The sequence below is a fragment of the Seriola lalandi genome, unplaced genomic scaffold (assembly GCF_002814215.2).
Source record: "Seriola lalandi dorsalis isolate HSWRI2012SDOR001 ecotype SW California unplaced genomic scaffold, Sedor1 jcf7180002054917, whole genome shotgun sequence".
Lineage (NCBI taxonomy): Eukaryota > Metazoa > Chordata > Actinopteri > Carangiformes > Carangidae > Seriola > Seriola lalandi.
Window position 1 is genome coordinate 295,954 of NW_019525469.1, and position 26,869 is coordinate 322,822.

General features: G+C 40.4%; 1 protein-coding gene across 1 annotated transcript in view; it reads left to right on the forward strand.

Moving 5' to 3' along the window:
• The first annotated feature begins 4,126 nt into the window (after positions 1-4,126).
• Positions 4,127-26,869, forward strand: part of LOC111673388 (IQ motif and SEC7 domain-containing protein 1-like) — a 57,570-nt gene continuing 34,827 nt past the window's right edge. Inside the window, exon 1 of the mRNA XM_087169856.1 lies at positions 4,127-4,242. Coding sequence (XP_087025982.1) covers positions 4,178-4,242 — 65 coding nt within the window. The 5' untranslated portion in view covers positions 4,127-4,177. The remainder of the gene's footprint in view (positions 4,243-26,869) is intronic.

The following is a 26,869-nucleotide window of genomic DNA, read 5'->3' on the forward strand; positions in this document are numbered from 1 at the left end:
TTCCTGAGTGATTCAATAAAAATATAGCAGATTTCAGGTAAACACTCAGAGAAACCAAATCCTGCAAGGTTGGATGGTGGGTCCAGGTGGGCGGGGCTTGGGGTATGGCAGAGAGCAGCGACTTCTTTGTTGTGACATCACAAAGTTACAGGAAGTCCTGACAGCATTTCTCTGTGGACTGAGCGCTTTGATACTTTCACAGTATTAATATAGAACCTAGACCTGCTTTATAATCAAAGAAGACATGGACAGCTACCTATTTACAGTATGGGACCTTTAATGAAACATTCATCGCAGGTCTGTGTTGGGATGACTGTAGTCAGTGGTCAGAAGTTGTTGTTGTTTTCTGTAGCGAAGGGCATTTTCAAAACGGTAACAGGTGCCAATGGCAGGTTTATACCTACAGCCTACATCCAGTGAGTCAGACCAGGCTGACGGACACCAATCCACTGCTCCGACCTCCACACCAATAAACACACAACAGCGATGTATGACAAGCATCACAATAGCCTCGCCTATTGTCTGTTATGTAAGACGGCATGCGGCATCTTGTTGTGTCATCACACCTTGACTTCTTCTGCCATCATGACCCTGAACCATAAGCAAGTGGTCTTTCCCCAACACAGTTATTGTTGTGTCTAAACCTAACCAAACTTTAACCACAGCCTTGTCAGATAAGAAAACTGTTGTGTTGTTGATGGATGTGATCAGATCAGAAAATACTTCAGTTTGTTGTCCATCAAAATATTTTGTTGTTTAATTTTGAACGATCCTAGAGATACAACATGTGGCTACAGGAAAGAGGGAGAAAGTAAGTGAATTGAGGATGGAGAGTCAGAGGGAATGAATGGAGAGAATAAGGGATAAAAGAAGAGAGAAATAAAAAGAGATAGAGGAGGGAGAGGAGGAGGGCAGCTTATGAGAAGTAATGATGAATTATAGAAGCTTGTCCCCAGGCTAGAGAGTCACTGTGACGGGAGGAGAGGGGGGAGGATGGGTGGATGGATGGATGGATGGATGGATGGATAAAAAGGGGAAATGGAGAAATAGAGTAAGAGGTAAACGAAGAAAGAAAAAGGAGGGGATGGAAAGCAATAAAAAGTAGGGTAAGTAGACAAGAAAGAAAGGGGGAAGAAGGATGAACGGTCAGAAAGAAGAACAGATACTGAAGGATGACAGAGAGAGAGGAGGATGTGTGGGTCAATACATTTTGTCATCAAGCAGAGCAGAAAATTATGAAATGCCCAAGCTCCTGTTGCTGTGGAAACCAAGGGGAAGCTCTTTCATGTTTCATGCTTTGTTGCCCACGGTAACTGTCCTGAGATTGAAGGATGGATAGAGAGAGAGAGAGATTTGTTTCAAAACAGGAAAAATACAGAGAGTTGGGGAGGAACAGAGGCTGTGGTAATTAAACAATAATCATCAATAATCAATAGCGTTAATCAGAATTCTGAATCTCTGAATTTTGCAGTGAAGATGTAATGACTCCCACAGTGTTCATGTAGGACGTCTTCAATGACAGCGGAGGGAGGTTCAGGTTCAGGGCCTTGCTCATGGGCACGCTGACAGTATCTTCTTCTTTTACTTCACATTATGTCGACACTGGAGGAACAGCCACCACACGTCAGGCACTACTCAAGTACTGAAGTACAGTTTTAGATACTTGTACTTTAATTGACCATTTCTGTTTTCTAGTACTTTATGCTTTGAAGATCAAGCAAACAAACTATATGATCAGTTTAGAAAATGTTTATTAAACTGTACATTAAACTAACCATCAGTAAATTAAATAATTAAAATTACTTGAAGGCTTTATGCTACTTTTGTCACATGCAGTTGTGCTCCCCAACACCTGGAAACAGATTTTGATGGGTGAAATCGGAGTTCCCTTTTAAGCAGAGCAAACACCCAATCCTGTCATTGGCCATGATAATATGTTGACTGCACATTTCAGGTCTATTTAACAGTTTGAGTTTTAGTAGAAGTTAATGAGTGTTAACATGTAATATGTCATGCTAAAAACCCTCCATGTGCCGTCCTTACACGCCTACACACTTTGCTAAAATGCATGTAGGTTTCCTAATGTCAACGATTGAGCAAAGTCAAGCTGAACACTCTGTGAAAGCAGCATTTGCTTGAAAATTTGGGTCGTTTTGCGCTGGCCTTTCGCCCATTTCGCCTGCTGCCCCGAGGCTGCAGCCTGTCTGCACATAATCAACACACACAACGCAGTCAGCTGTCAGTCATCACTCTGCTGCTGTCTCGCTGTCTGAGCAGCTGAGGACGGGGAGCTCCTCTCTGCAGCCAATCAGCATCTAATCACTGAAAATAGAAGCACAACACTCAGTTCTCTGTTTTGATAGAGTGACGGTGTGTGAGATTCTCATTTCATGGTTGATCGATGCCAGAAAACACAATAAACTCTCACAACTCTCACTTTTCTATAATTACCTGAAGTAAATCTGTGACTTCTTTTCCTAGTTGTTGTATGTTGTTCATCTTTCTCAGCTGAAGCCGAAACAGTCGTAGTGAGCGCAGCAGCTTCTCTACTAATGAGCAGCTGCTCAGACTGGCAGCCATACTGCAGTTAATAAAGCGAGCAAATGTACTGTGGCACCTTACAAAACTTTATGAAATATTAAATGTTAGTCTATACTGTAGCTATCACCTCATTAATACAGAGAGCTGGATAGAAACACGACGTTGGGATATTTTAAGGTATATATTTCTGCCTCTCTAAAGTACCAACTTCTGATATCTGTATTTTCAATAAAAGAAAAAGCTTCAAAATAGCAGTTCAGAAATTCACACATTTGATTTCCTCTTTAGCATGTTTTTTTAAGTTAACCTGCACATTTATTTGATAACAGAGAAGGCAATCTGTTTCCTGTTTACACCTGCTTACACATGCCCAGTGTATGGGAATGGTCATGTGTTTTCAGGTGTGTTAGCTATGGATTATTGGTTCCTGGCATTGATTGATTATTGTAAACTGATGAGAGAGAGAGAGAGAGAGAGAGGAGAGAGAGAGAGAGAGAGAGAGAGAGAGCTTTGGTGTTTCACATTCATGTCAGTGAAAGAGTTCTGGACTGAATGAGGGGGAGTGGTACAACGACTATTAAATGTAAATATCCAGAAAGACTGAGAAAATGGAGCGAGGCAGAGTTCATTAGTGCTGTTTTCATCAGTATTGATTATGACTGAAGCTCTGCTGATACACAGTGTAGCTGCACTTTATCAATACAAGGAGGAGGATACTGGGGGAGGGACAAACAACTTTTTTATATTAACTATTATCTCCTGGTTATTTTTCTTTTTTTCACTGGTGATAGACTATATGTGTTGTAGCCAGTTATTGTTAACTGTGTAACGTGTCCAGTGAAGCTTTAGTCTGTTGGTTAATGAGCTCTCTGTGAAAAATCATGTGTAAAAGTCTTGTAAATGATGAAATGTAAACTTCAGTTCTTTAAAATATCAAATACAGGATATTCCTGGTCGTTAACATGATCTGTGTGTTGACCAATAAAAATGATTAGGCTCTATGGAGTTGTAAAATACGGTCTCCTTTGAATTATAAACAGTTGTAAAGTGTCTGATAAGCATTTAAACTCAACATGGCGTTCCTGGTTTACATTTCATCATTTCACCAGGACCTGAGGCAGCATGTTCATGTTCTGTTTTATTTTTGTTTTTTAACCCAGTGCAATTTTTGGTCTGAACACCCACAAGAACTGAGGATATCTCAGCTGCTGCTTCTTACTTCGAGCATCCTCTTTCAAATCTGTCTCTTGAAAAGTCCACCAGTGTGATGGAAGTGCAGTGTTAAATTGCTGGAGTGGTCCTTTACTCCTTTAGTGGATTCATATTTGTCTTGAATCATAAAAGGGAAAGTTCTAAGGAGTTTAGTAGAAAAACAGAGGAGATCTAAACATTACAGTAGAAAGAGAGAGGGAGGCGGTGAAGGAGGGATGATGATGATGCGCCTCTGACGAAAAGCGAAGGATGGAGAGAGGTAGAGACAGAGCAGGAGAGAGAGGCTGAGGCAGCAGCGGATGCTCTCTCTCTCTCTCTCTCTCTCTAAGTCGCTCTCTCTCTCTCTCTGTCTGTGGCCGGTCGCTCGGTCTCCTCCTGGTTGTTGTTGCAGCGGCAGCAGCGTCGATCAGCAGCAGCAGCAACAATGTGGTGCATCAACTGCGCCTCGGACAAAACGCCCGCGATCCTGCACAACAAGCTGCTCTACTGGTAAGAAAACAACGCGAAAAAATGAGCTCTGAAACCAACACGTCGCTGCCTCCTCTTCCTCCTCCTCTTCTTCCTCCACACTCACTCACTCACTCACTCACTGCGTGTTTTCCGCCCGTGATGCCGCACTGCTGCCTGCGCGCGTTTTCTGTCAGCGTCCTGTGTTTTTCGAGCAGCTGATGTTTCTAAATCTTAATGAAATGCGACATGGCAGCGCGCGGCGGCGGCTCCGGGGTGTCAGGCTGTTTGTTGGCGCCACAGCTCATATCAGTGCTGTTTTATCGGAGTTAGCAGCGGTGGTGTTAGCGTCGGTGTGCGCAGAGTAGGCACACATTAGGAGGTTACTATTTACCTGTGGTATGTGCGCGTGCGTGCTTGTGCGCGCGCCCTTTTCTCTCTACCTGTCTCTCCTCTCCTCCCCTCTCTCTCTCTTTCTCTCTCCCCTTTTGTCTCCCTGTACACCGGATATATCTCTCTACCTTTTTCTTCCTGCGTGCTGCCTGACGTGACCTGAAAGTCCTTAAACTTTTTAAATGACCATGAAGAAGAAATCAGACCAGAACAACCTCTCCCTCACTGTTACCTTAAAGCTGAGGAGTTCACACCTGAGTGGATGTGAGGCATCATCTTGTTTGTCTTTATATTAAGAAATTCAAAGCACTGTTTTGTTTTTGGTATTGATGTATGCTGGAAGCAGTTTTGAGTCTAAAGTTTAAGCTGTGACAGGAGCTACCAGCTGCTTTACACCTGCAGTAATGACCTGCTGACATACAGTAAGATAATAATACATCAGACCAGCGTCATGTAATCTGTATGTGTGTGTCCTAAACTTAAAATCAAATATGCTGTATTGACTGCTCAGCCTGCAGTGATAGGATGAGGTGATAAAGATGAGTAACAGGCTCAGGTGAGTCTGTATCCATCTTGTTTATCAGTGGATTATATCTGCTGTCTGGGTTCCGGTCACTATAATGTACTGGAGCAATACCCACACTTTAAGTATCTGCAAGTAGTCAAGTACCTATTTATGTGGTGTATGTGTGTCTAGGTGGTTTCATTTTATTTCCACCTAAAGATCCGACCATTACAACAACAATCCAACACACACTCTGTAGCTGGGAGGAGTCATATGAGCTACCTTGTACCATGTAGATCTATGGTACATAAATCATCTTTACTGAAAACATGATATTCATATTATGACTTCAGTGTTAACTGTATCTGTATTTTTGTAATTATTATCTTTGAGAAGGACAGATTTTCAGTTTTTACTAATTGTTTATCTCATAGTGTTTGAACATTAGTGAATAATTAGTCAAGTCCGTTTCTAAACAGCACATTTAAAAACAACAAATGATGACCAAAGTGAAATGAGAATCACCATAAAATCAAACAGAGGATCAATTAATAAAAGTAACAGCAGAACAGCTTCACACAGTGAACAGATCAACAGATCAACATGTCTGTGATGATGTCAGGTTTAAGGTAGAATCCAACATGTGAAACTTCAACTTCATGTGTGTTGATATTAGTCCTTATATCTGCATTAGCACCAACAGCTGGGGTGGTGTTGCACAGTGGACAGTGATGAATTGTGGGATACACTCTGAGGTGGTATCAGGATGAGTGTGCATCCAATGTGAGCTCAGTGAACTGCATGTTGGCATTTTCCAGATGTGGGACACTCCTGCCTTAAGGCAGATGAACACACTTAAAGGATAAGTTCACAGTTTTTTTAGATCCATCTTAAAATGACAGTCAGGTGTCCCTATGAACAGTGAAGCAGGATTTGCTTGCTGTGATGATTCCTCCTGTTCACACTGGTTACCTTTTCATAATGAGCTCTCAATGCAAGTGATGGGGACAAAATAAATATATATATATTTGCAGTTTTTTCTCTTTCACTGTTCAGGGAAACTCAGAGAGAAATCTACACTCAGACTGATGAAGCCTCGTATAAACTTCTGATAAACCTGGAATGTATTTTGCACAGTGAGGCATTATGTGCATTATGGAATCTCTTAATGTCCTGTAAGGACTAACCTGTCTACCAGAAGTTATGTTTCTATAACTAATGTGCAAAAGTAATTATGTTCTGTGGGAAATGTAATTGTGACAGGATTATGATTAATATTAACGTAATGAAGAAATTTTGTTAATTGTTGTGATGGCAAGTCCCAAATACATTAATACTGAACATATCAGTAGTATCAGAGGTGTTTGTTGTCTGTCAGAGTATCTGATCTCGCAGACAACAGTGACTCCAGCATTATTAAACTGATGTACGGTTTTGTTTAGGACAGCGGTGTTGCAGTGGTTAGCAGAGATGGACAGTTGTTTTCAGACTCTCACAGCACTTGGTTCAGGGAAAGAACATGGTCTGGTTTAATACAGAAAAAGTTACTGTGACTTCAGACACAGGGTGTGTATTAAACCAAAACCACCATCTGCCTTTAACCATAACCAAAGTTTTTATTGACTGAACCACTGACATTTTAACAGTGGCGAGGTGGTTGAGTCACCTGAGTCAAACAAATGTTAACCAAATGAGAAAAACAATGCGATACATATTAGTGTATCAAGTGAAACAGGAACAAACTGACTGATTTTGTACTTATCTTTAATTAGAGAAAGAACGTCAGTCGTTGTTTTTCTCTCTTTCTTTATTCAGAATGTTCAGTTTAGTCCCTTAGTCACCTGTGACTGTTTAGACGGACTGAATATATCAAAACCAGCCGGTCAGTTTATGTCCTGCCCTCCCAACAAAGATTCTGTTTCTCTCTCTGTCTGCCTCTATGTCTCTCGTCCTCTCTCTCGCTTGGTCTGCGGGGTTAGGGGGTTAATCTTCCTCAGTAATAAGTCCTCTGTCAGTGTGGACAGAACCAGACGTTTTTGTGAAGTTGATCGCTGCTTCAACATTTTCTTCTCTGACCCGTCAGACCGCACAGTCACACTGTGATCCCACTAACAAGCAGACAGACGCACAACAGCCGGTGTGTCGCGGACTTCCGTCCAAAGACAGTCAATAAAATCACAGCTTGAGTCATGTGACAGTCACAGAGTGTAATCACACATATAAGCTCAATATAGCCTTTTACTGTCAGAAGAACAGACAGAAACATTTCTTTATCTAAAGAAATTCAACAGTTTTTAATTAGATTAGATTAGATTAACTTTATCCCACAACTGGGAAATTCATTTACCACAGCAGAAAGATAAACATCTATAGAATAAACATCTATGGAAATATACAACAAAAATATACAAAATATACACTAATAAATACAATATATACACGATACACACAATAACAGAAACCATATACTTTAGAAAAACTCATTATATTGTATAATATTATTATTATTTATTATTGTATAGTAGTTTTCTGAAAGGTTAGAGCAGCAGAAACAATTCAGACGATAGAAAGACAAGATCAGTTAAAGAAACCAGCTAAATGGACAACAATAAAGAGCACTGGGCTTCCACAGATTTTGTTTCAAGTCTCTGTTGTATAAGCCAAACCTCCTCCTCCCAACGTGGGCTTTGTCGCTCTTTTTTATTGTTGTGACTTTCACAATCTTCACTTCATATTTATTGTAACCATGATGACAAAGGTTCTCTAACCTTAAAGGTCCCATATTTTATACGTCGACTGTGTTTTATTTGAAGTCTTGATCCACAAGAAGATATATTTGTGGTTTTAAGAACCAAAAACCATCTCAGTGTAGTTTTACATCTCCTCTCTCAGGCTTCTCTCTGGAGCTCTAGTAACAACAGGTCAATGAGCCAATCAGAAGAGAGGCTCGGAGCCTGGCTATTTTCTGAGTGATCCAATAAAAGTATAGCAGATTTCAGGTAAACACTCAGAGAAACCACATCCTGCAAGGTGTGATGGTGGGTCCATGTGGGCGAGTCTTGAAGCATGGCTGAGAGCGGTGCCTGCTTTGTTGTGACATCACAAAGTTACAGAACTTTACAGAAATCACAGACTTGCTGAAGCTTCTGAATACAAGCTGTGTGCATTTCTGTGTGGACAGAGCACTTTGATACTTTCACAGTATTAATAGGCCTATAGAACCTAGACCTGCTTTATAATAAAAAAAAGACATAGACATCTACCTTTCTACAATATGGGACCTTTAAGGAAGTAGGGCTACTTATTTTAACCCAAAACATGAACTTTTTGTGCTTAAGCCTAACCAAACGTGGACTGGCCCATACATTGTTTATTATTGTTACCAGGACAACAAAGGTCCGTTATCAGCCCAGACTGTGTCAGAGGTTAAGGACCAACAACCTGTATGGTCGTTCAGGTTCAGGTTCAGGAAACCTAAAATAACTGTTTTTGTTGTTGTCGTTGTTGTTTGGCTGTCTGGGGGAAGCAGAAACAAATTGACATATCATTCCCTTTTGAGGTGATACAGTGAATATGTTTGCAAACAGTTTCTTATTTACATGCTCAGCAGTTACAGAGCAACATGGGTATTCATGTGTTTTGGTGTCTGTGTCACGTGATGAATCTCAGTCCAGTATTCCCTCTCTTTTAGCTTCGTGTTAGCTGCTAAATGCTCCACTATTTTCACCAGCTGCTCTGACTGTCGGTCTGCTGTTTGTTGTTGAGCAGGTAGAGGACCGTGACGTTTTACAGAAGTTTTTCTGAAAACAGCTGCCCATGAGAGCAGAGAGAGAGAACCAGAACAGTAAAGTTGTGTCCGGACAGATTAAACTCAGAAGCAGAGAGTAGCTGCAGAATCAGCTGATAATTTAACAAGTTCTTACTAGAGTCACATTGTCATTTCAAATATTGATTGTAGCTGCTTTCAATTGGCTGATGCTCAAAACTTCCTCTCAGACAACAAATGTAACAACAGATTTAAACCATATCATTTGTTCATGAAAAATAACTCCTGTCTGTTAAAAATAACATTATATACTTCTTTATGATTATTTCATCACAATATTCACTCTTACAAAATCATGATGTTGATGAAGTCAAAGGACATTTGCTGAATTGATCGAACTGGAGCTTCTGAGTTTTAGAGATCATGACTTCCAGCTGTTTCTGAACAGATGTGTAGTGTTTTGGAGAAGAACTGTGTCCAGTCACTGTTTTGTTTTTGTAGTTTTATTCTTTCCTGAACACTGTAGTAACTAGAATCAATGCAGGCGTTTATATGTTAAGACATGGTTCCTGATCTAAGTGTCCATGATGGAGCTTCATGTCAGAACCCAGAGGAGTGGTTTTTATCCAGGCGGTACAAGTGGGAATCCAGTTCCCAGCCCCAACAGTGTGGTGCTTCATTATCTCCCTGCTCTCTGCGGTGGGAGTGTTGACGAAGAAAAGACATAAACTGAGTCACGCCTGCTGTTCGGGAAACATTGCTGAAGGAATTGACTCAGCAGCATTGTTGCTTTAATCCCATAGGAGCGAGGCTGTTGCCTGGAAACCTGTGAGCTGATTCTGACCCGGCTTTCTGGGCCAGACTCGGGCTGTGAGGGACATTAGTAATGCTGCTGAGGAGGACAGACGCTGCAGGGTGAGGATGCTACAGGCGGCTGCTCATTACAGGACGTTATTATATGTGAAGGTGTTGACAGAGCAAAATATGTACTGATGATCAAGATATTCTTAGAGTCTTAGGTAGTGGAGCTGAAGATGTAAAGTTACTCCTGAGGGTGGCGCTGGAGGAAAGGTCATACAGTCAGTAAAAGATGAGGGATTCATTCTCTGGGGAGCAGGAACGTGATCTCTACGTTTCATGACAATCTACCATTTAGACTTTGATATTTCTCTGGATATAAGTGGAAAATTTAGTCTTAAAGATGGTGCTAGAGAAAAGGTGATGAAAGGTAACCAAAACCTTTAATATTCATCCTCTGGGTAACAAAACAATCTGTCTATTATTCAGGTAACTACAATGGACAGAAAGACATCCAAGTTGTGTTTTTGAAATTTGTTAATCTGAACCAGGGAACTGGTAGAAACTAGTGATGTCATAAACACCCACCAACCAATAAATGTGTTGGGCAGGACATTACAGCTGAAAAATAAACTTGTCAGTACTCTCTGGTAGTCAACTTATAAAAGGGAGACAGTTTGAAAATGTATCTTTGGCATTTATGCTCTTCATTTTCTTGTTATTTATTGGCGGACACATTCACTAATACTATCTATATCTGTAATGGGCTATTTGTTAGCAGATACATCAAGGAGGCCAAAATATCAGTTCGACTATATCCAAAAACCACCAAAGTGTTAGTCTGTCTCTTAACACTTTCTGATATCCCTCTTCTGTCTGATTATTGGTTCTTACTGAAGATGTAAATCTTTAAAAAGTCCTCACAGATAAATAAGGTTTGTCCCAATTCAGGGGACGTGGTCTACGGAGGTGTTCAGTAATTTCCCAAAACAGCTGCTCTCTGAAGTATTGACGAACAATTGTTTGTTTAGAGCTTTTGTTGGGGACTATATTCAGCAGCGGATTAATCCACATTTGGTGCTTTAGTGAGTATTTCAGGCAGCATGTTGGTGTGTGTGAGACTGAATTAAAATAAACAACAGTGTGTGTGTGTTCATGGTGATGAAGGAACATGTCACCCAGTGTCACAGTGTGACTCACTGATGTGTTTTAATAGTTTTTGGAAACAATAGAGGAATCAAATACATCATGCTATGATACACATAGAAGTGTGTGCTACTTGGAGACATTCATTGACATTCATCTTTCCATCGGATCCTCTGACTTCAAGAGAAATACAGAATATCACAGATTGTGCTTTGTCTCAGGACTGACAGACTACTTACTGTAGTTTAGTAACGTCAGCAAACTCCTGGCCTGGCTATGCCCCTCCCCCTCCGCCTGAGCGAAGATGGATTATAATCACCCAGAATAAGAAATATAGAGATAGTTCACTGCAGCTCTGCTTTCATATCGCTTCATTCTGCTGCATCAAACCACCAAACAACAGACTGATTCTCTGTTTGTTTATTGCCTCAAAGACATTTAATAAAAAAAACATTGGATCAGTTTTTGGCTTCCATGGTGATTTAGTTTTCTGTCTATGATTCCCCCTTTTTGTTTTTCACCTTGATCACCACGGTTCCTTGATGAAAGCGGGGGCAGAAGTAGTCTGATTTAATGGGTTTTTCACTTCACACCTGAAGGCCTGAAAAAGTGAAGAGAGTTTGAGAGGAGGTGAAACTGTGACGTCACATCCAGGAGGGAGGGAACAAAAACACTGTGAGGCAACAGAGCAGCAGGTCTCCAGGTTTACAGCATTGATTTATCTGTGATCAGGTCATTAAAACTTTAAAATAACCTCCATCTTGCTAAAGTTGCAGCAGTTCCTACAAAATGGCTTCTAGCTAAAAGAGAAACCAGATGAGTGAGTGGCTGGGGTATTTTTTCTGCCCCAGAGTGACAGCACTTTGGAGCAGCACCTTCCAAATCTTTATTTTGGCTTTTGTACTCGAGGAGTTTAATTCCATGTCATTCATCTGCGGCAGACAGGTGTGAAGCAGAAAATAATGTGTTCACATGCCCATAAAATCCCCATAAGACTCCCAGCTTTCTAGTTTCGAGCTGAAAATGTCTGGCCAGCATTCAGAAAGAGCCGCCATATTTCTCTCTGTCACCTCCACCTCAGACTCTGCTGACTGAGCATCTCAGTTATTTCTCCACCTGAAGTTTTTATTTTTCATCAAACAGCTTCAGGGTTTTAACTAAATAATGAAGACTATTTCCACCTGTGTGTGCTTAAGAGAACCCAGAATAACTGAGAACATGATCATCATCAGCTGTTTGTCTCCCGGCTGATTAGTAATGTCCAACCGTATTCAGGCAGGTATACAGCTTTAATAACCTCACACATCTTAATGTTACTTTGTGGATTTGCTCATGGCTGCAAGCAAAAAAATCAAAAATACACAAAAGATGACAAAGAAGACAAGTTCATATATGTAATATGTAGTCAATAATGTTTGGTTTGTTGTCGCACTATTTCGCTATTTAATTAGGCAGGTTGTTCCAGAGCTGTGGTGCCCCGACAGCAAAAGCTCTGCCCCTTAAGTCTCACAACTTCACATTGGAACCACCAACAAGTTCCTGTCTGAGGACCTCAGACTACGTGCAGGTTGATTGATTCAGAAATATAGTCTCGGGCGAGGCTACAATGTCCCAAACTTCTCCTTATGTGCTAAACTTTCCTTGGAAAGCTCAGAACCAATCGACCTCTAACACCATCTGTCAAATGTTTCCACAATCATAGTATAAAGGGATTTCAGATATCGATGCATTGATTTTTCCCCTATAGCTAATCTCACTGGAAATCATCTTCTGGAGACCATGAACATCCACAGCAGATTTCATAGAAATCTGACCAGGAGCTGTTGACATTATTATTAACTCACAGGACCAAAGTGTTGGAAGAGATAAAACATGTTGTTTAAGACTGAAATATGTCCTAACAATAACAGGAGTCCCTGCTTTAACTGTTTCCTCTGACAGACTGAGGCATGATGCAGCAAAATGCTCACTACCCTGCGCTATACAGTATCTGTGTGTGTGTGTGTGTGTGTGTGTGTGTGTGTGTGTGTGTGTGTGCGTGTGTGTGCGCGCTTCTGAGCGAGTAGGCTGGTGTGTGTTTGTGTATTTAAATGCGTCGAGAAAATAAGTGGCTGAGCAGGACGGCAACAGTCAGGCTTCACTCGCCAACCCTCCAAGGTGGTCGTTGCTGGTTGAGGACGACGTGGATGAATCAGAGTCTAAATATTCTGACAGTCTGTTCCTACAGGCTCCATAAACGCTGAGCTGTGATGTGATAGAACCAGTGAGATGCTCCCATGCTGCATCTCTGTGGGTCTGAGGTTTGAGGTGAGATCAGGAGATTCTTAAGTCGTCGATATTGATTTTTACAGAAAGCCACTTTGGGCAAACTGTAGTGAGATATCTGACAGGAAAAGGAGGAAGGACACGTGCAATAATTATTCTGTTTTAGAATAATGTTTTAAAGTATTAGACAACTAAACATTTTGACCTGATGCAGATGAAAAGTCGGAGGATCACACTCAAAACCACAAACCTCGCTGGAATGCTGGGGAAACTATCACCAAACTCAGTGAGATTCATTGTAAGCTACTGTGCCTTCAGAGAGGAAATTACTGATGATTTGCCCTGTTGAAACCACAGCAGTTGTCCGATGGGTGTGGAAATGAGAGATTGGCCTTGGATGGGAGCAAGTTTGCTTTTTAATACACAAGTTGCCACTAATACACTAGTAGTCAACAACTCCATGTTCTAGCAGATTAGCAGCAAAATTGTCATAACAGGTGCAAGAATTTGTTAAATAAGCACAAAGTAAGTCAAATTTATCGGTTATGAAACAATCAGTTACCACCAATTTAACCTTATCTGAACATAAAATTGTTGTCTGTACATGGCCAGCGTGATTTAAGAGCGTAGGTTTTCCAACATGGCCGCCTGAGGCTGTTACATCACCTGGAAGTGTTTTAAAGAAAGTAAGCGTGATGAGCTGCAGATGGTCACTGCTGCCAATAGTTTTCACTCCTCCTCACTTCAACAAACAGGTGTTAGTGTTGAGCAGGGATAAACTTTGTTTCTGTATTTGTTGGTTACATTCAGTCAAATGTATATTAGTCAGCTGGAACTATAAAATATGTCCACGCCATCAAAATAATATCACCATAATATCATCATATTCAACCATGTTCCAACATATTTCTCTTTCAATGTAAATCACTGTAATATCATAAGCATCAGATATAATCAGTCCAGCACAGATAATCATTGTGTGACCTACTTTCCAGTTTGGTCTTACCGTCCAGGAACTGAACCAGGATCAGTTGGCTGAACCTTCAAACACTGACAGAAAATGCTTCCAAAAACCAGAACAGAAAAATCAGCTCAGGTTCAGAGACAGGAGAGAAAGCAGGAACTAAATGTTATTGTCTGAATGTGGATGTTGAAATTTAGGAACATTACTACATCAAGATTTTTGGCTTTGGATTTTGAACTTAAACCTGAGGGATTCAAGGTGAACAGTGACTTTTGATTGGTCATATTTGGGACCAAAAATTATTTGTTTCATCTTCATCAAATTGGAGGACATTTTGGCAATTCCACTATGTGCTCAGTGATTTAATGGTACAGTGATCACTTGATCATATCATTATTAAAATCTATTTTATGAAAAGATATTTGGTTGTTTTCTATAATCCTGAGCAGAACGTGTTGAACAGAAGGGACCCGAAGATGGAGCCTTGGGGAACTCCAGTTCACTGCCCGTACATGTATATTACCACTAGGGCAGAACAATTAATTGGTTTTATATAGAGCGATGATGAGGAGACTGGAACCGTCTTCACATTGATACATGAAACAAACACAAATGTCATGTTTTCCAACAATTGAGTTTTGACTGGATCTTTGACCTCATGATCTCATCTCATTGTGGCCTCTTCTTCTCCAGTGGTTTAATGACATCTCCATCAACCAAATGCTAATGTTCACAGAACAGTGGTGGATGGGAACTCGTTATTTCACAATTTCTTTCATTGATTTTCCTGGAAATTCGCTCTAAACCCGAATATAAATCTGACTACACACTGTATATAAAGAGACAGAGTCTTTTGAACTTAAACAACCGATGGACAAACTTATTTTTTTGCAAATATGCCACTTTAAGCAAATGATTAAGTCATTAAGGCCAAAAAGCACAGAGACGCTGACCCTAAACTCTTGTGTGTGAGCTGTACACCATGTTGGTGCTGCCCTATGTCCTCATGACACAGTGTTCCTTCCCACCAGCATAACATTATTAACAACGTAGAGAACTCTAACCCTGACAGTAATGGGACACCCAGCTGAGTCATCCAGTGACTCTGCAAAACCTGTAAATTAAAGGGAATGAAAAAAAAAGGTTGGGATTCAAAGGTTTAATTGGTATATTGGTTTACCTATTGAACACTGTCCCTGTTTTTCCCCAGAGGCTTAGTCTTCTCCAGGAACTGTTCTGGCAATTAATCTCACACATCACTTTGTTTCTAGAAAAATAATTAGGAAACTAGGACCCATGAAATATATTGTTACAGAGAAATCTGAGAGGTTGAATGGAATATTAGAGTTTTGTCATTATTTTGTCAAAACAAAAATAAAACAGCGATTTCAGATCTCGTCCTGCAGCAGAACATTTACCGTTTACAGTGTTTTACTCAGCGCGGCTTCACAGAAGCAGCAGAATTTTTACAAAGGCAATTGCCCAGGAGATTTGTGGTGATCAATCTGAATCTATTTTTTGTGTCTCCTCACCGTTAAAAACAGCTTCTTCACTTTCTCACCTGAAATGCAACTGACGTCTGAGCTCAGAAATAGACCCGAGAATCATGCACAGCCACTGCACGGTCTGACACTTACGTTTGAATACATGTGATGGAGTGTGTGTGTGTGTTTGTGTGTCTGTTTGTGTCTGTGTCTGTGTTGTATAATTTAACTGGTAATTCCCCGTAGAGGTTTTTGTAGAAAGGCTCTCCAGCTGCAGAGCTGTTTGCAGTCTGTTGTGACAGAAATGTGACTGAATCAGGTTCGGGTGAAATATTTCACAGCAAATGTTGTTGTGTTAACTGCCACCATCTATTTTCTTACACAGAACCAAAGGGGATTTGGTTTTTAGTTTTTTTTTTTTTTTGTCAGAGTAAAAAAGTTAAGAGATTCAACTTTTTCAGTTTCATGTTTCCTCTGTTTAAAAATGACCGTGACCAAGTTTCTAGACCTGTGATTCGCTGCCCAGGGGCCAGATGCATGAAACACTGTGTAGATTTATGACTAAAACTATGTGTACGCACAAAACCAGGAATATGCGTACACATTCTTCTCGTCAGAATTGTAAAGAGGAACCATGCGTATAAATTTCACTCATTGAGAAATAATATACACAAGCTTAATTTCCACTCCCACAATTAGCCACAAAATGGATGAAGACACTCCCTTAATCAGTTTGCATAAAAAAACACTGTCTCAACCATAAGTCATCAGACACAGAGAAGAAAGATGAGAAAAGAAGCACAATTTGACAGATGTGAAACTGAGGCTCTTACAAATGGAAGGCAGAAACATGCATCAGTGTCCAAATTTAAAGTCCTGTTTTACTCTGAACTTCATTTATTGCGACTAAAGACGTCTTAATGAGGCTGCCAGACAGGCGTCTAAAATTGTGATTAGTAAATATTAAAATAGTATGAAACAGTTGTCTCTACAGAATGTCTGACGATGAATGATAAGCATTTTAAACGATGCTCAAGGAAACATTGAGCACACAAACACAATTATTTCTGTTTATGAATTGTAAAATTGTTATTGCCGTGTAAATGACAAAACTTATAATGAATGCAAGCTCCATGAAGTTAGTTATTTTGTTTTATGTTAAATTACATCTCAGCTTGTTTTGTATTTTCATCGCTTTGGAAAACCGCGTGTACACATGGTCAAAGGAAAGTGTGAGGTGCACCACATTCTGTTTAAAAATACCAATTCATATGTGGGAAATGGCATACACATGTTTTTTATGTGTAAGCATAATTTATGCATCTGGTGAAATGTGATTTTTTTCAGTGGTTATAATACGTGTGTTGCTGTGCTTACTGACGTTGGAGGAACATTCAGTCAATCAGAGCTCTGTAATCAGGATTAAAGTTGATTTCAGTCTCTGGCTCTTAGATCCAACCAGTGACCTGCAGTTTGCTGCCATCCACTTAACAACCTTAATGTCTTTATTTGTCTTTCCACGCCTCCTCTCACTCTCTCTGTCACCTGCTATATCTTTTTTTTTATTATTACAAGCAGTGCAAGCTGTTCAGATGTTTTCCTGTAGAGGGTGTCGATATAGAGCTTTGTCTGTATTGATTGGTTGTGGCAGGAAGGTTTGGACTAGATACAAACAGACTCTAATAAAAATGGGCAAAATACAAATGTTAAAATGTAGTTTAGTTGTGGCACAAAAATTGTGATTATATAATGAGTGATGACTTTGTGCAGCCTATTGACAACTAAAGTTTTTATTTTAAAGGTCCAATATTGTATAAAGGTAGATTTCCATGTGTTCTTTGATTATTAAGCAGTTCTAGTTTCTATAGTAAAACTGTGGAAGTAACTAGAGAGAATGTTGAATTATGGGTTGTTTGTAGCCTTACTGTTGCTAGGCTAGCGAATGTTTTCAGTCTGTTTATAGTGAGTCTGTGTTGGTCCAGTTCAACCTGCAGGACTTTCCGTACACTGGTGTTTTGCTGCTGCAAAGGAGTCATGAAATTTGAAATATCCCCCCTGACCTCAGGATCCATCAGGGGGTATACTGTATATGATACAGATACACTGTTTTCATACTGTCACAGTGTTTGCTTGACATAACATCACATGCCACTGTCAAACTGTAATTTACAATCTTGTATGGACACATACTGTGCTTTTATTGCAGATATTCTAATCCAGTGTTTTATTTTGGAGGGACAGACAGCAGGTTACTGCAGATATGGGCTGCAAAGTGGCTGATGTTGTGTTTGCAGTGGATAGCTTAGGATATAGGATGTTATTTCTCTGCGTAACTCCCTGGTTACGTTCCTCGCTACATCTGTAAAAGATAGCGACAGAAAAATGGCGTCGAGCACGTCCGAGCTGTACGGGTTGTTGTAAGGTGACTGTGACTTGTTTGTCCAAGTCCAGTCTGTCCAGCTGATATAATTATCATTCAACACGAACAACACCAAGTTCTTGATGAGAGGTGTCTGCTGGAAGTGGGATGCAGCCGGGTGGAGGCTCTGACAGCAGCAGCAGTTAAACACTTTCAGACGACACCGTGTCACTTGAAGCAAACTGAGGCCTAAATCCGATCAATCTCTTCCTTTTCTAAACATTTACTCTGTCTTTGTCCTTCTCTCTCATCATTTGTCCTTCATTTCCCCACCAGCCACATCCCTGTCCTCCACCTCTCTTTTCATCCTTCGTCCTTGTGCCTCTCGTCACCTGCTCTCCTCCAGCCACATTCTTCCTTCCTTCTTCTTATTTATCCTCATGCCATACCCTCCTCTTCCTTTCTTCTTGTCTTCTTTTCATCTGCAGTCCTCTAGCCGCATCCCTCCTCCTTGTTTAACCTCCTGCCACCCTCCTCCTTTTTCCTTCTCGTCCTTCTCGTCATTATCTAATTTGCAAGCTTTAGGCAACATCCAATTTTTCTCTCCCTTCTCCCTCCTCCGTCTTCCTGCCATATCTCTGTCCTTCTCCTTTTTCTTTGCGCCTCCTTCATCTCATCATCCTCATTTAACACCCTGCCACGCTACTTCCCTTTCTCCTCCTCTTTTGCTTTCTTCTCGTCCTTGTCCTTCCCACAGACCTCAAGCTACATGTTAAACCTTCCTCCTCACTCTCCATCTCGTTTTCCTTGTTTCATCCCTCTTCATTTCCTCCTCCTCCTCCTTGTCGTTTTCTTCACTCTGGCCGACGCCCCTTCGTCAAAACAAACGGAGACATGTTTTGCGGCTCAGCTATCGGTAGCAGTGTGTGCAGTTGGTGACCCACGGTGACTTTGCTGAATGGATGGGCGGCCGTGCTGCAGGTAGTGTTTTGGCGACAGTGCAGCCTGATGAGAGAGAGTATTTATTTATAGCAGCGAACAGGATCAGTCGCCAAGACCACATCAACACCACAGAGAGACGTTTTTCTTTTCTAAAGCACAAAGATGTGACAACCTGTCATCCTGTGGTGTTTTTGCATTTTAAGTAGCCACTCCACAGTGTAACATGACCTAAATACCACTGGAATAAAAGAATAAACGCTATATACAGACAGGGGGCAGATTAAAGGAAAAAATTTGTGAAACATAAAGAGTGACCAGATCTCAACCAGCTGAGCACTGATGGTTTAGAGCAACATGTAAAGGCCTTTTTGCATCATGAATTGGTCTCACATAGTCAGACCTATCTCCAAAGAGCTGGAGAATGGTCTGCCTGCACAGGGGAAAAAACCATAGACTGTATATAAAGATAGGCGCTTCTAAAGAGCAGTTTAAAGCTCAGAGTGACCTGCTGCACCGTTGCCATCTTGGCAGTGTCTGACTCCACCTAACTTCAAGCTAATCTAGAAATAGGCAATTGGTGAAAATTACTAGCTAACATGACATGAAATTCATGGGAGAAACAACAGCTACCAGCAGCACAGGGTAAAAAGTCATATTTAAATGTGTCATAAATTCACTCTGGGCTCACAGGGAGGTTTCCTTGTTCTGGTTTTGAACATTTTTCACTTTTGTGATTCATGCTTTTTCTGACACAACTTCTCATGTTGATCCTATAAGCTCTTTCATTCTGGTCATTGCTTGTAAACCCATCTAAAAGTTTTGGATGTGTCTGATGTCAGCCGTGGCCATAATAACACAGGCTGAAGGCTGCAGGTGCATGGCTGAAAGCAGTGACTGCTTTGTTGTGACATCACAAAGTTACAGAAGTCCTGACAGCTCATTTTAAGGCTCAGTTTCTGAATACAGGCTGTGTGCGTTTCTCTGTGGACTGAGCGCTTTGATACTTTCACAGCATTAATATAGAACCTGAACCTGCTTTATAACCAAAAAACAGATGGACATCTACCTTTATACAATATGCTACCTTTAACTATTCATCACTAATTCGTACATTACCTCAGTAGAAGGTTCTGCTTCACCTTCAGTGCCTCAGATCTTGCCAGCTCCTGGGAAAAATATCTGGTTCAGCTGCTAGATGTTAGTTTGTCTCTAACTTTGTCTGTCTGCTGTTTTGTGGCGGCCAGGTTGCGCTCTCTCACCTTTTTTGAGATTGTTTGGCAACCACGGGGTAGAGCTGTGGTTGCCATGGTCACACTGACTGGTGAGCGTGATAAGTGAAACATCTGTCTACCCAGATGTCAGCCTTTCCCTCAGTCTTGTTTTCACTTTGGCTGTTCTTTATGTTACTGTCAGGCAGCTCTGACCTCTGACCTTTACCCTTCCTGCTTGTGATGATAGTGATGTAAGAAGTGAAGCTCTCAGGATTTTCTTTTGTTGACCTCGGCTCCCTCAGCACTCAGCATGCATTCACACTGCAGTGTTTTCCTCCTGGTGGGTGTGGAGCAGCAGTGCAGGAGGAGGCCATTCATCAATCTGTGCTCACATGATGCCACCAATCATATCTTGTCAGATGTTTAATAAAACATGAAATAGCCTAATGGGGTTTTTGCAAATGGTATCGGTTCTGGTTTGAAGGGCTGGCACGTTACAGTATGTCGATAGTGGTGAATAATTAACTGAATAAAAGATGACGAATGTTCAGTTGTGGGTGAATTTCTAAAGAACGCTGCTCCACAAAATGCAACCGCAGCATCTGCTCGAGGCTCGTTTCTCTAAACACCAGGACTGCAGTTTAAATTCAGCGTCACCTACAATTACAACCTTCTTTGAACCAAGTAACACCTTGGCACCTCCCTACACACACTTTTCAACTAAAAATGACACCATGAATGTCTGTTACAAGCATTCACTTTAATAAACTAGCAAAACAAATAACATAGATGTAAAATATGTGACATATGAATTTCTTTGATATGAATTTAAATGATTCTGCCCTGTTCTCAGTTACTACAAAAGAAAAGTCAACTGTTTTAGGCTATGCTGTTGTATGGAGAAGTGTGCTTTGTCACACCTGGGACCACACCCATTAGTGATGTCACAGTGTACTGACACACCCTGGAGTACACTGCTACATCACTGCAGTGAGATGAGCAGGTTTTCAGTTGGTATTAAATTGCTTTTTGATGTAAACAATAAGATTAAACGTGCTAATTGGCTATGTGAAGCTGAGTATTTTTGATGAAAATTTGTTATTGATTAATCTGACAATCATTTTCTTGATTAATCAATTAATTATTTTGTTTATAAAATAGCAGAGAACAGTGAATAGAGAGCATGAATTACTGAATCATGAGCACAAATGTATTTTTTTTGTTTCCATGACACCTCCCAGGCCCCGTCACAGCTCTTGTCCTGAGAGAGCTCAGAACTCTTCAGTTCACTTTGTAGACAGTACATCTTCAGTTTTGTCATTTGGACTCTTCCTCCTATTTACACACACACAAACACACACACTCAGTCTCTCTCTGTCTCTCTCTCTCTCGCCCCCTCACAGCCATGATTTATCCTGTTTCAGAGGGAGCAGAGGGCAACGATGCTGGACCAAAGTGAGCCAGCCAAATGATTTCAGCTGCCACACAACCTCCTGAAATAGACTCCCAAGCTGCTTCGCTGCACAAATCCTCCTAGGGGCTGCCTTATGGCCGTCGTTAAGATTAATGAAGCTGGATATAATAGTGTTATGATATTGATTTTTTTTTTTTTTTCTTTTACTACCTCCTAATGAATGAATGGACAGAGATGAGATCAGTGTCATGTGATGAGACAAGATGAACTTTCCAGCTCCCTGAGGGGAAATTAAATTATGGTGGCAGCAAAGAATCAGAGAGCAGGTAGAGGAACAAAGACCTACCATAAGTGGAACTCAGAGGCGGAAATAAATGACAAATACAATGAGAAACAAGTTAAAGTGTTTGATGAGTAAAAGAGATTGTATGAGTGGGAAGAAAAGTTGCTATGATTTTATATTTAGGTTATATCTGATCACACACAGCTACATTATTATTATTATTATTCAGTTTGTCACACGGACCTGATGATGCTGGACTGGGAAGCTGGAAAAGCCTCCTACTCAATTATTTTTTAGCCATGCTAACGATCTGGCTGTGTTGCAGTGTTAATCAGTCGGTCTGTCACTCTGGTCCAGAATGAAACAGCTAAACAAGCACTGGATGGATTGCCATGAAACTTTGTTTGACCTTCATGTTGCTCAGAGGATGAACCCTAGTGAATTTGGTAATCCGCTAACTTTTTTTCATGACATTGATATTGAGGATTTTCCCTGAGATGTAATAACTTCAGTTACTCCTGCCTTTTTTATTGAGCAAATCAGTCCTAATTTCTTTAAGGTTTTACATCTCTTAAAAAGGCTGATTGCTAACAAGTGTGTAAATGAGACTGCAGAGGTTGTCAGGGACGTTAAACGTGATCACAGTGAACATGAAAACCGATACTCACCAGTCCACCTTTATAGCCTCGTGTTTATACTTGCGCTCTTACAAACTGTTACTAACTTTGTAAGAGGAAAGACTTTTGTAGAAGAGGTAAGAGCTAAATCAAGCTACAAGTGAAACTTAGTGGTGGTAACGTTGAAGTCATGTGACCGTGGTGTAGTTGGTTTATAGCCTATAACATTAGCTTTTTACTTACTCAAACACCATTAATGGTATTCATTATTTAAGATGATACTCCTGAACAAAACCTGTCAGTATCACAAACTGTTGTTTTGTCACAGAGTTTGTTTTCTGTAATAATCCAAAAGACAATGGAAAAACCAGGAGAACCAGGGTGATGCTAAGTTCAGGGTTGGCCTGTAGGTCAGAGTTCACCCAAATTGAACTTAAAGTTGAAACTTGATGCAAAAAATACAAGCAGATTTACTTATCTCCCACTGCTAGAGGCGATTCCATTGGATTGAACTGAATTTGCCATTAAATTTTGCCATTTTAAATGCTGTAGTCACCAGGCCTTTAGTGTTGCTAGAAAACTAATACAGTGCATATTGTTGTCATGTGACTATTGCTCTATACCTGATTTTACAGAGTGTTTGTGGATTAAAGGTAAAGTAACATTTCTGCTCCCACCAGTCTACCTTGTGGCTCCTGTGTTTGCACTGTAATTATCTTTGCAAAGATAAGAGTCACAAATTGCATGAATTTAGTAAATCCTGCAGAATACATAATTCAACATCTATTCAGCATCTATCTATCTACATATTATTCATGTAACTGTTTCTTAAATGCATATGCATTAAGGAGAGAGACGCAACTTGTTAAAAAACTACACTATTCAATGCAGAATGTGTCACACCTGCACCAAAAAAACAGGCTCAAAAGCCTTTGTAAATCTGGCTGTTACCATATTGAAATATTTACTCTCATTAATATCATGATATTCATTTTAGCCATATTGATTAGCCTTAAGTTACTCAAAGTTAAGTTATTCTAGTAAATTGAATTTTATGGTTTCAAAGGTCACTGTATGCAACATCACTGAAACCCTTCATTTATTCCTGCACATACAGCAGGTAGCTTCACCCTGTGTCAGCCTTACAGTAAAAATCCATCATCATGTCATCATCATCGTCATGTTTCTCCTGTTAATCACGTCTGCAAAGAGGTTCCGTTGACATATTTTCAGGCCTTAGTGGAAGCCCTTTCCCTGCACGCTGATGAAAGTCGACTCAACGAGAAGCAGAGAATCTTTTATTAAGAGTTTGGTTTTATCTGCAATGTAAACAGAGCCACAGATCTTGGAGGGCTTCGTTTTCCATTAAACCAACAGGCGGTAATGGTTTATTTGGTGTGTTTGTTTTCGGAGCAGCTCTGCGACAATGAAATGTTAATGCCTTGTTTGCCGATAGTAAAACTGTGGAGGGAAAGATAACAGATTATTACATGGGAATTAAAATGTGAGTGTGTTGAGTTTGTTTGCGCCAGGCTTTATGTAATGTGTAATTCTTGAGATAGACAGACCATAGAAACGGCAGTTGGCAAAATAAGCTCATCATGAGGTCCGAAATTAACATCTCCATTTCCATCACAACATGAAGCTCATGCTCTACAACAGCTGCTAAATGAACTTTGTGGAGAGATTGTTCTGAAACGGTGTGTGATGGTTGATACAGAGTAGTTGTCCTGTCCCAAACTATATTTTCTCTCTCAGTCGTAAACCTGTTTCCTAAGTTGATGTAAATGCTTAAATTCTGCGAGGTGATTCTTTTTTTTTTTTTTTTTATGATTTTTTTTTATTGTGTTCAAGTGGCCCAGTCTGAATTCAGGGAGAATTGATGACCAGTGCATAAACTCTCCATCAGCCTCAGGCGTCCTCTCACTGTCTGCAGTTAACTGTGATGGTTGTAAAAATAAGTCTGTACCTGAGCCTGTCAGAGCGGCAATACACTGAAAGGTATTCCTTTATTTTTATAGTCTACAACCACTTTCATTAAAAAAAAGGAGAGTTGATCTTTCTGCTGAGTTAACTTAAGCTCTCTGACTTTGATTCTGCCTGTATCAGCTCACACCAGGGGAGCAGCAGAGCAAGTTCTCTCAGCTCTGTGATTTACAGTTCTGGAGGAACGAGCTGTGATCCAGAGGATTATAACAGCACTGCAGGAGAAATACAGGGTGGATGTAAAATACAAATTTTCTGAGGAGCAACTGAGTAAAAGTTTTCACCACTGAAAAAACACAACTTATATGTGAATACTTTGATATCTCAAAGTATTCACATATAAGTTAAATGTGGCCTTTTTGTTGACCAATGTCGATCAGGGAGCAACATTGGTCAGCAAGGTCTAGTTTTTATATATTATAGAAACCAAGGCCAGGTCAACCTTCTACGGGGCTCCAGGTTAAACGTGTTCTTGGGCCCCTAGTGACACCCCATCTCATGTGAGTTAAATTATTTTCCCAGGCACACAGAAACCGACCAGTAGGCTACATAGAGCAGATATTATGAATGGATTGATTGATTGGTCATCTGTTAGAAAATTAAATGGCAATCTTCTTGATGAATATATTAGCACATCCAAATGAGAGAGTTTCAGTCTCTCTTTTTCTAGACTTTCGAAGCTCTTGAGAAACCAAAACGTTAATCATGTTAATCCGTGGCCCCCTAGAAACGTTTAAAGATCTCTCTAGACCATCAAGGTCTAGAGAGATCTTGAAGGTCTAGAGACCGAAATGTTCGGATAATCAACAAATCGTGATGCTAAGCAAGAGTAGTGTACAGGATATTCTCATTTTCAAGAAAATGAACTGGCACTAATATTGATAATTGATTGACCAATTAATCGGAAGCACTCAATCAGTCGATTGTTCAGCCTTTGTAGTTGCAAGGCTGAACGGAGACTGACAGACTAATAGCACCTTGCCTACATTGATAGTTGATATTGTAACTTCAGGTTGTGAGAATTTCTAACAAATTAGCAGTTAATCAAATTATGTAGACCCAAATGACATGGAGTAAATGTAAGGCTTTTGAGGCCCCTGGGCAGTTGCCTGGTTGGTGATCCAGCCATGATAGAAATATGTATCAGTTACCAACAGTTGCCGTTAAAAGACAAGGCAGCCAGAGCAAGGGGTTACATGAGGTCAGGCTGAATGAAAGCTCTGTCCATCCATCATCATGAGGCTGAAGGAGACAACAGCTCTAAAAATATGGCTGTTTTTGAGACTTGATTGACCGAATGTCCGGCAGTCATTACTTATAATGACACAGTGGAGTGGCTGAAGCTCTGACGGACTGATGGACGGATGGTTAAAGGTCAGCTGAAGAACAGGGACCTGGATTAGAGTGCATTAAAAACATTTACACTGCTGAATTGACAAGCGAAGAGACAGCAGGCTCACTGGGAATTGATCAGATCATCACTCATTCTGATTAACTTTGTGTTATATACGTTAGATAATGTTAGCTAGCTGCTAAGCTCATGTTATGAATAATTAATGATAATGAACGAATACCTAAAAAATGAGCCCATAGGTTGTTTGTGCAGCAGGTTATTATGACCCATAGTTATGTTTGTTGTAAGGTGACATCTCGTGGCCGTAGTAATTATGACACAAGCAAAGGGAAAAGTGCAGTGACGTAGTAAAAAAAGAGAAAGTCCTCATCAGGAGGAGGTTGTGGTGGATGGATGGGTCAACAAAACACAGGAAAATGACACAATGAGAGCAGTCATGGATTGTCATGTGAAAGTAGCAATTTATGTTGTTTATGTTATCAGTGACCGTTTGACAAAGTTAACCACGTTGTTATTATTGTAACAAAGATCGTCTGGTTTTGAGGAAATACTTATTTTAACCCGAATCACGTTTTCCGAAACCTAACCAAGCCATGGCCATTATTCTAGTAACCATGGTAACAAAAGTAGGTACGGTACTCCCGGTACAGTCTGCGTGTTTATAATTATAACCATGGTCCAGTACGCCTGCCACCATAGGGGCGCTATTTCAGGAGACACTCCTACCACTCGTATCAGAGTTGAAAAACCTTCGGAAAACCTGGTGGAAACTGAACATTAGCTAAACTACTTTTTAAAAAGCTTTGAATTATTCAATATGCAGGATCTTTACACAACCAAAAATACAAGGTAGTTCAACTCTGTTTACCCCAGTGACAGTTGCAAAGGATTAAAAGCATTGACTGGTGAAACCTAGCTCGTAGTGATATTAATTTTCTATGAGAGGCCGCATTTTTTAAGACGGTGTAGTTGACAGCTTCCAACGTGCAAAACAAACACTTAATGTAAAGTCCTCCAGACTAGCTCCTTGGATCAACACATCTGGAATACTGTTCCCTGAGATCGGCTCAGAAACATTCTTCTACCCACTTGAGTTTGCAGCTATGCAATCACATCTGTGCCACATCTCATCTGCCCAGCCTCATTAACTCCTGACTCTGCAGACAGACATAAAAGCTGATG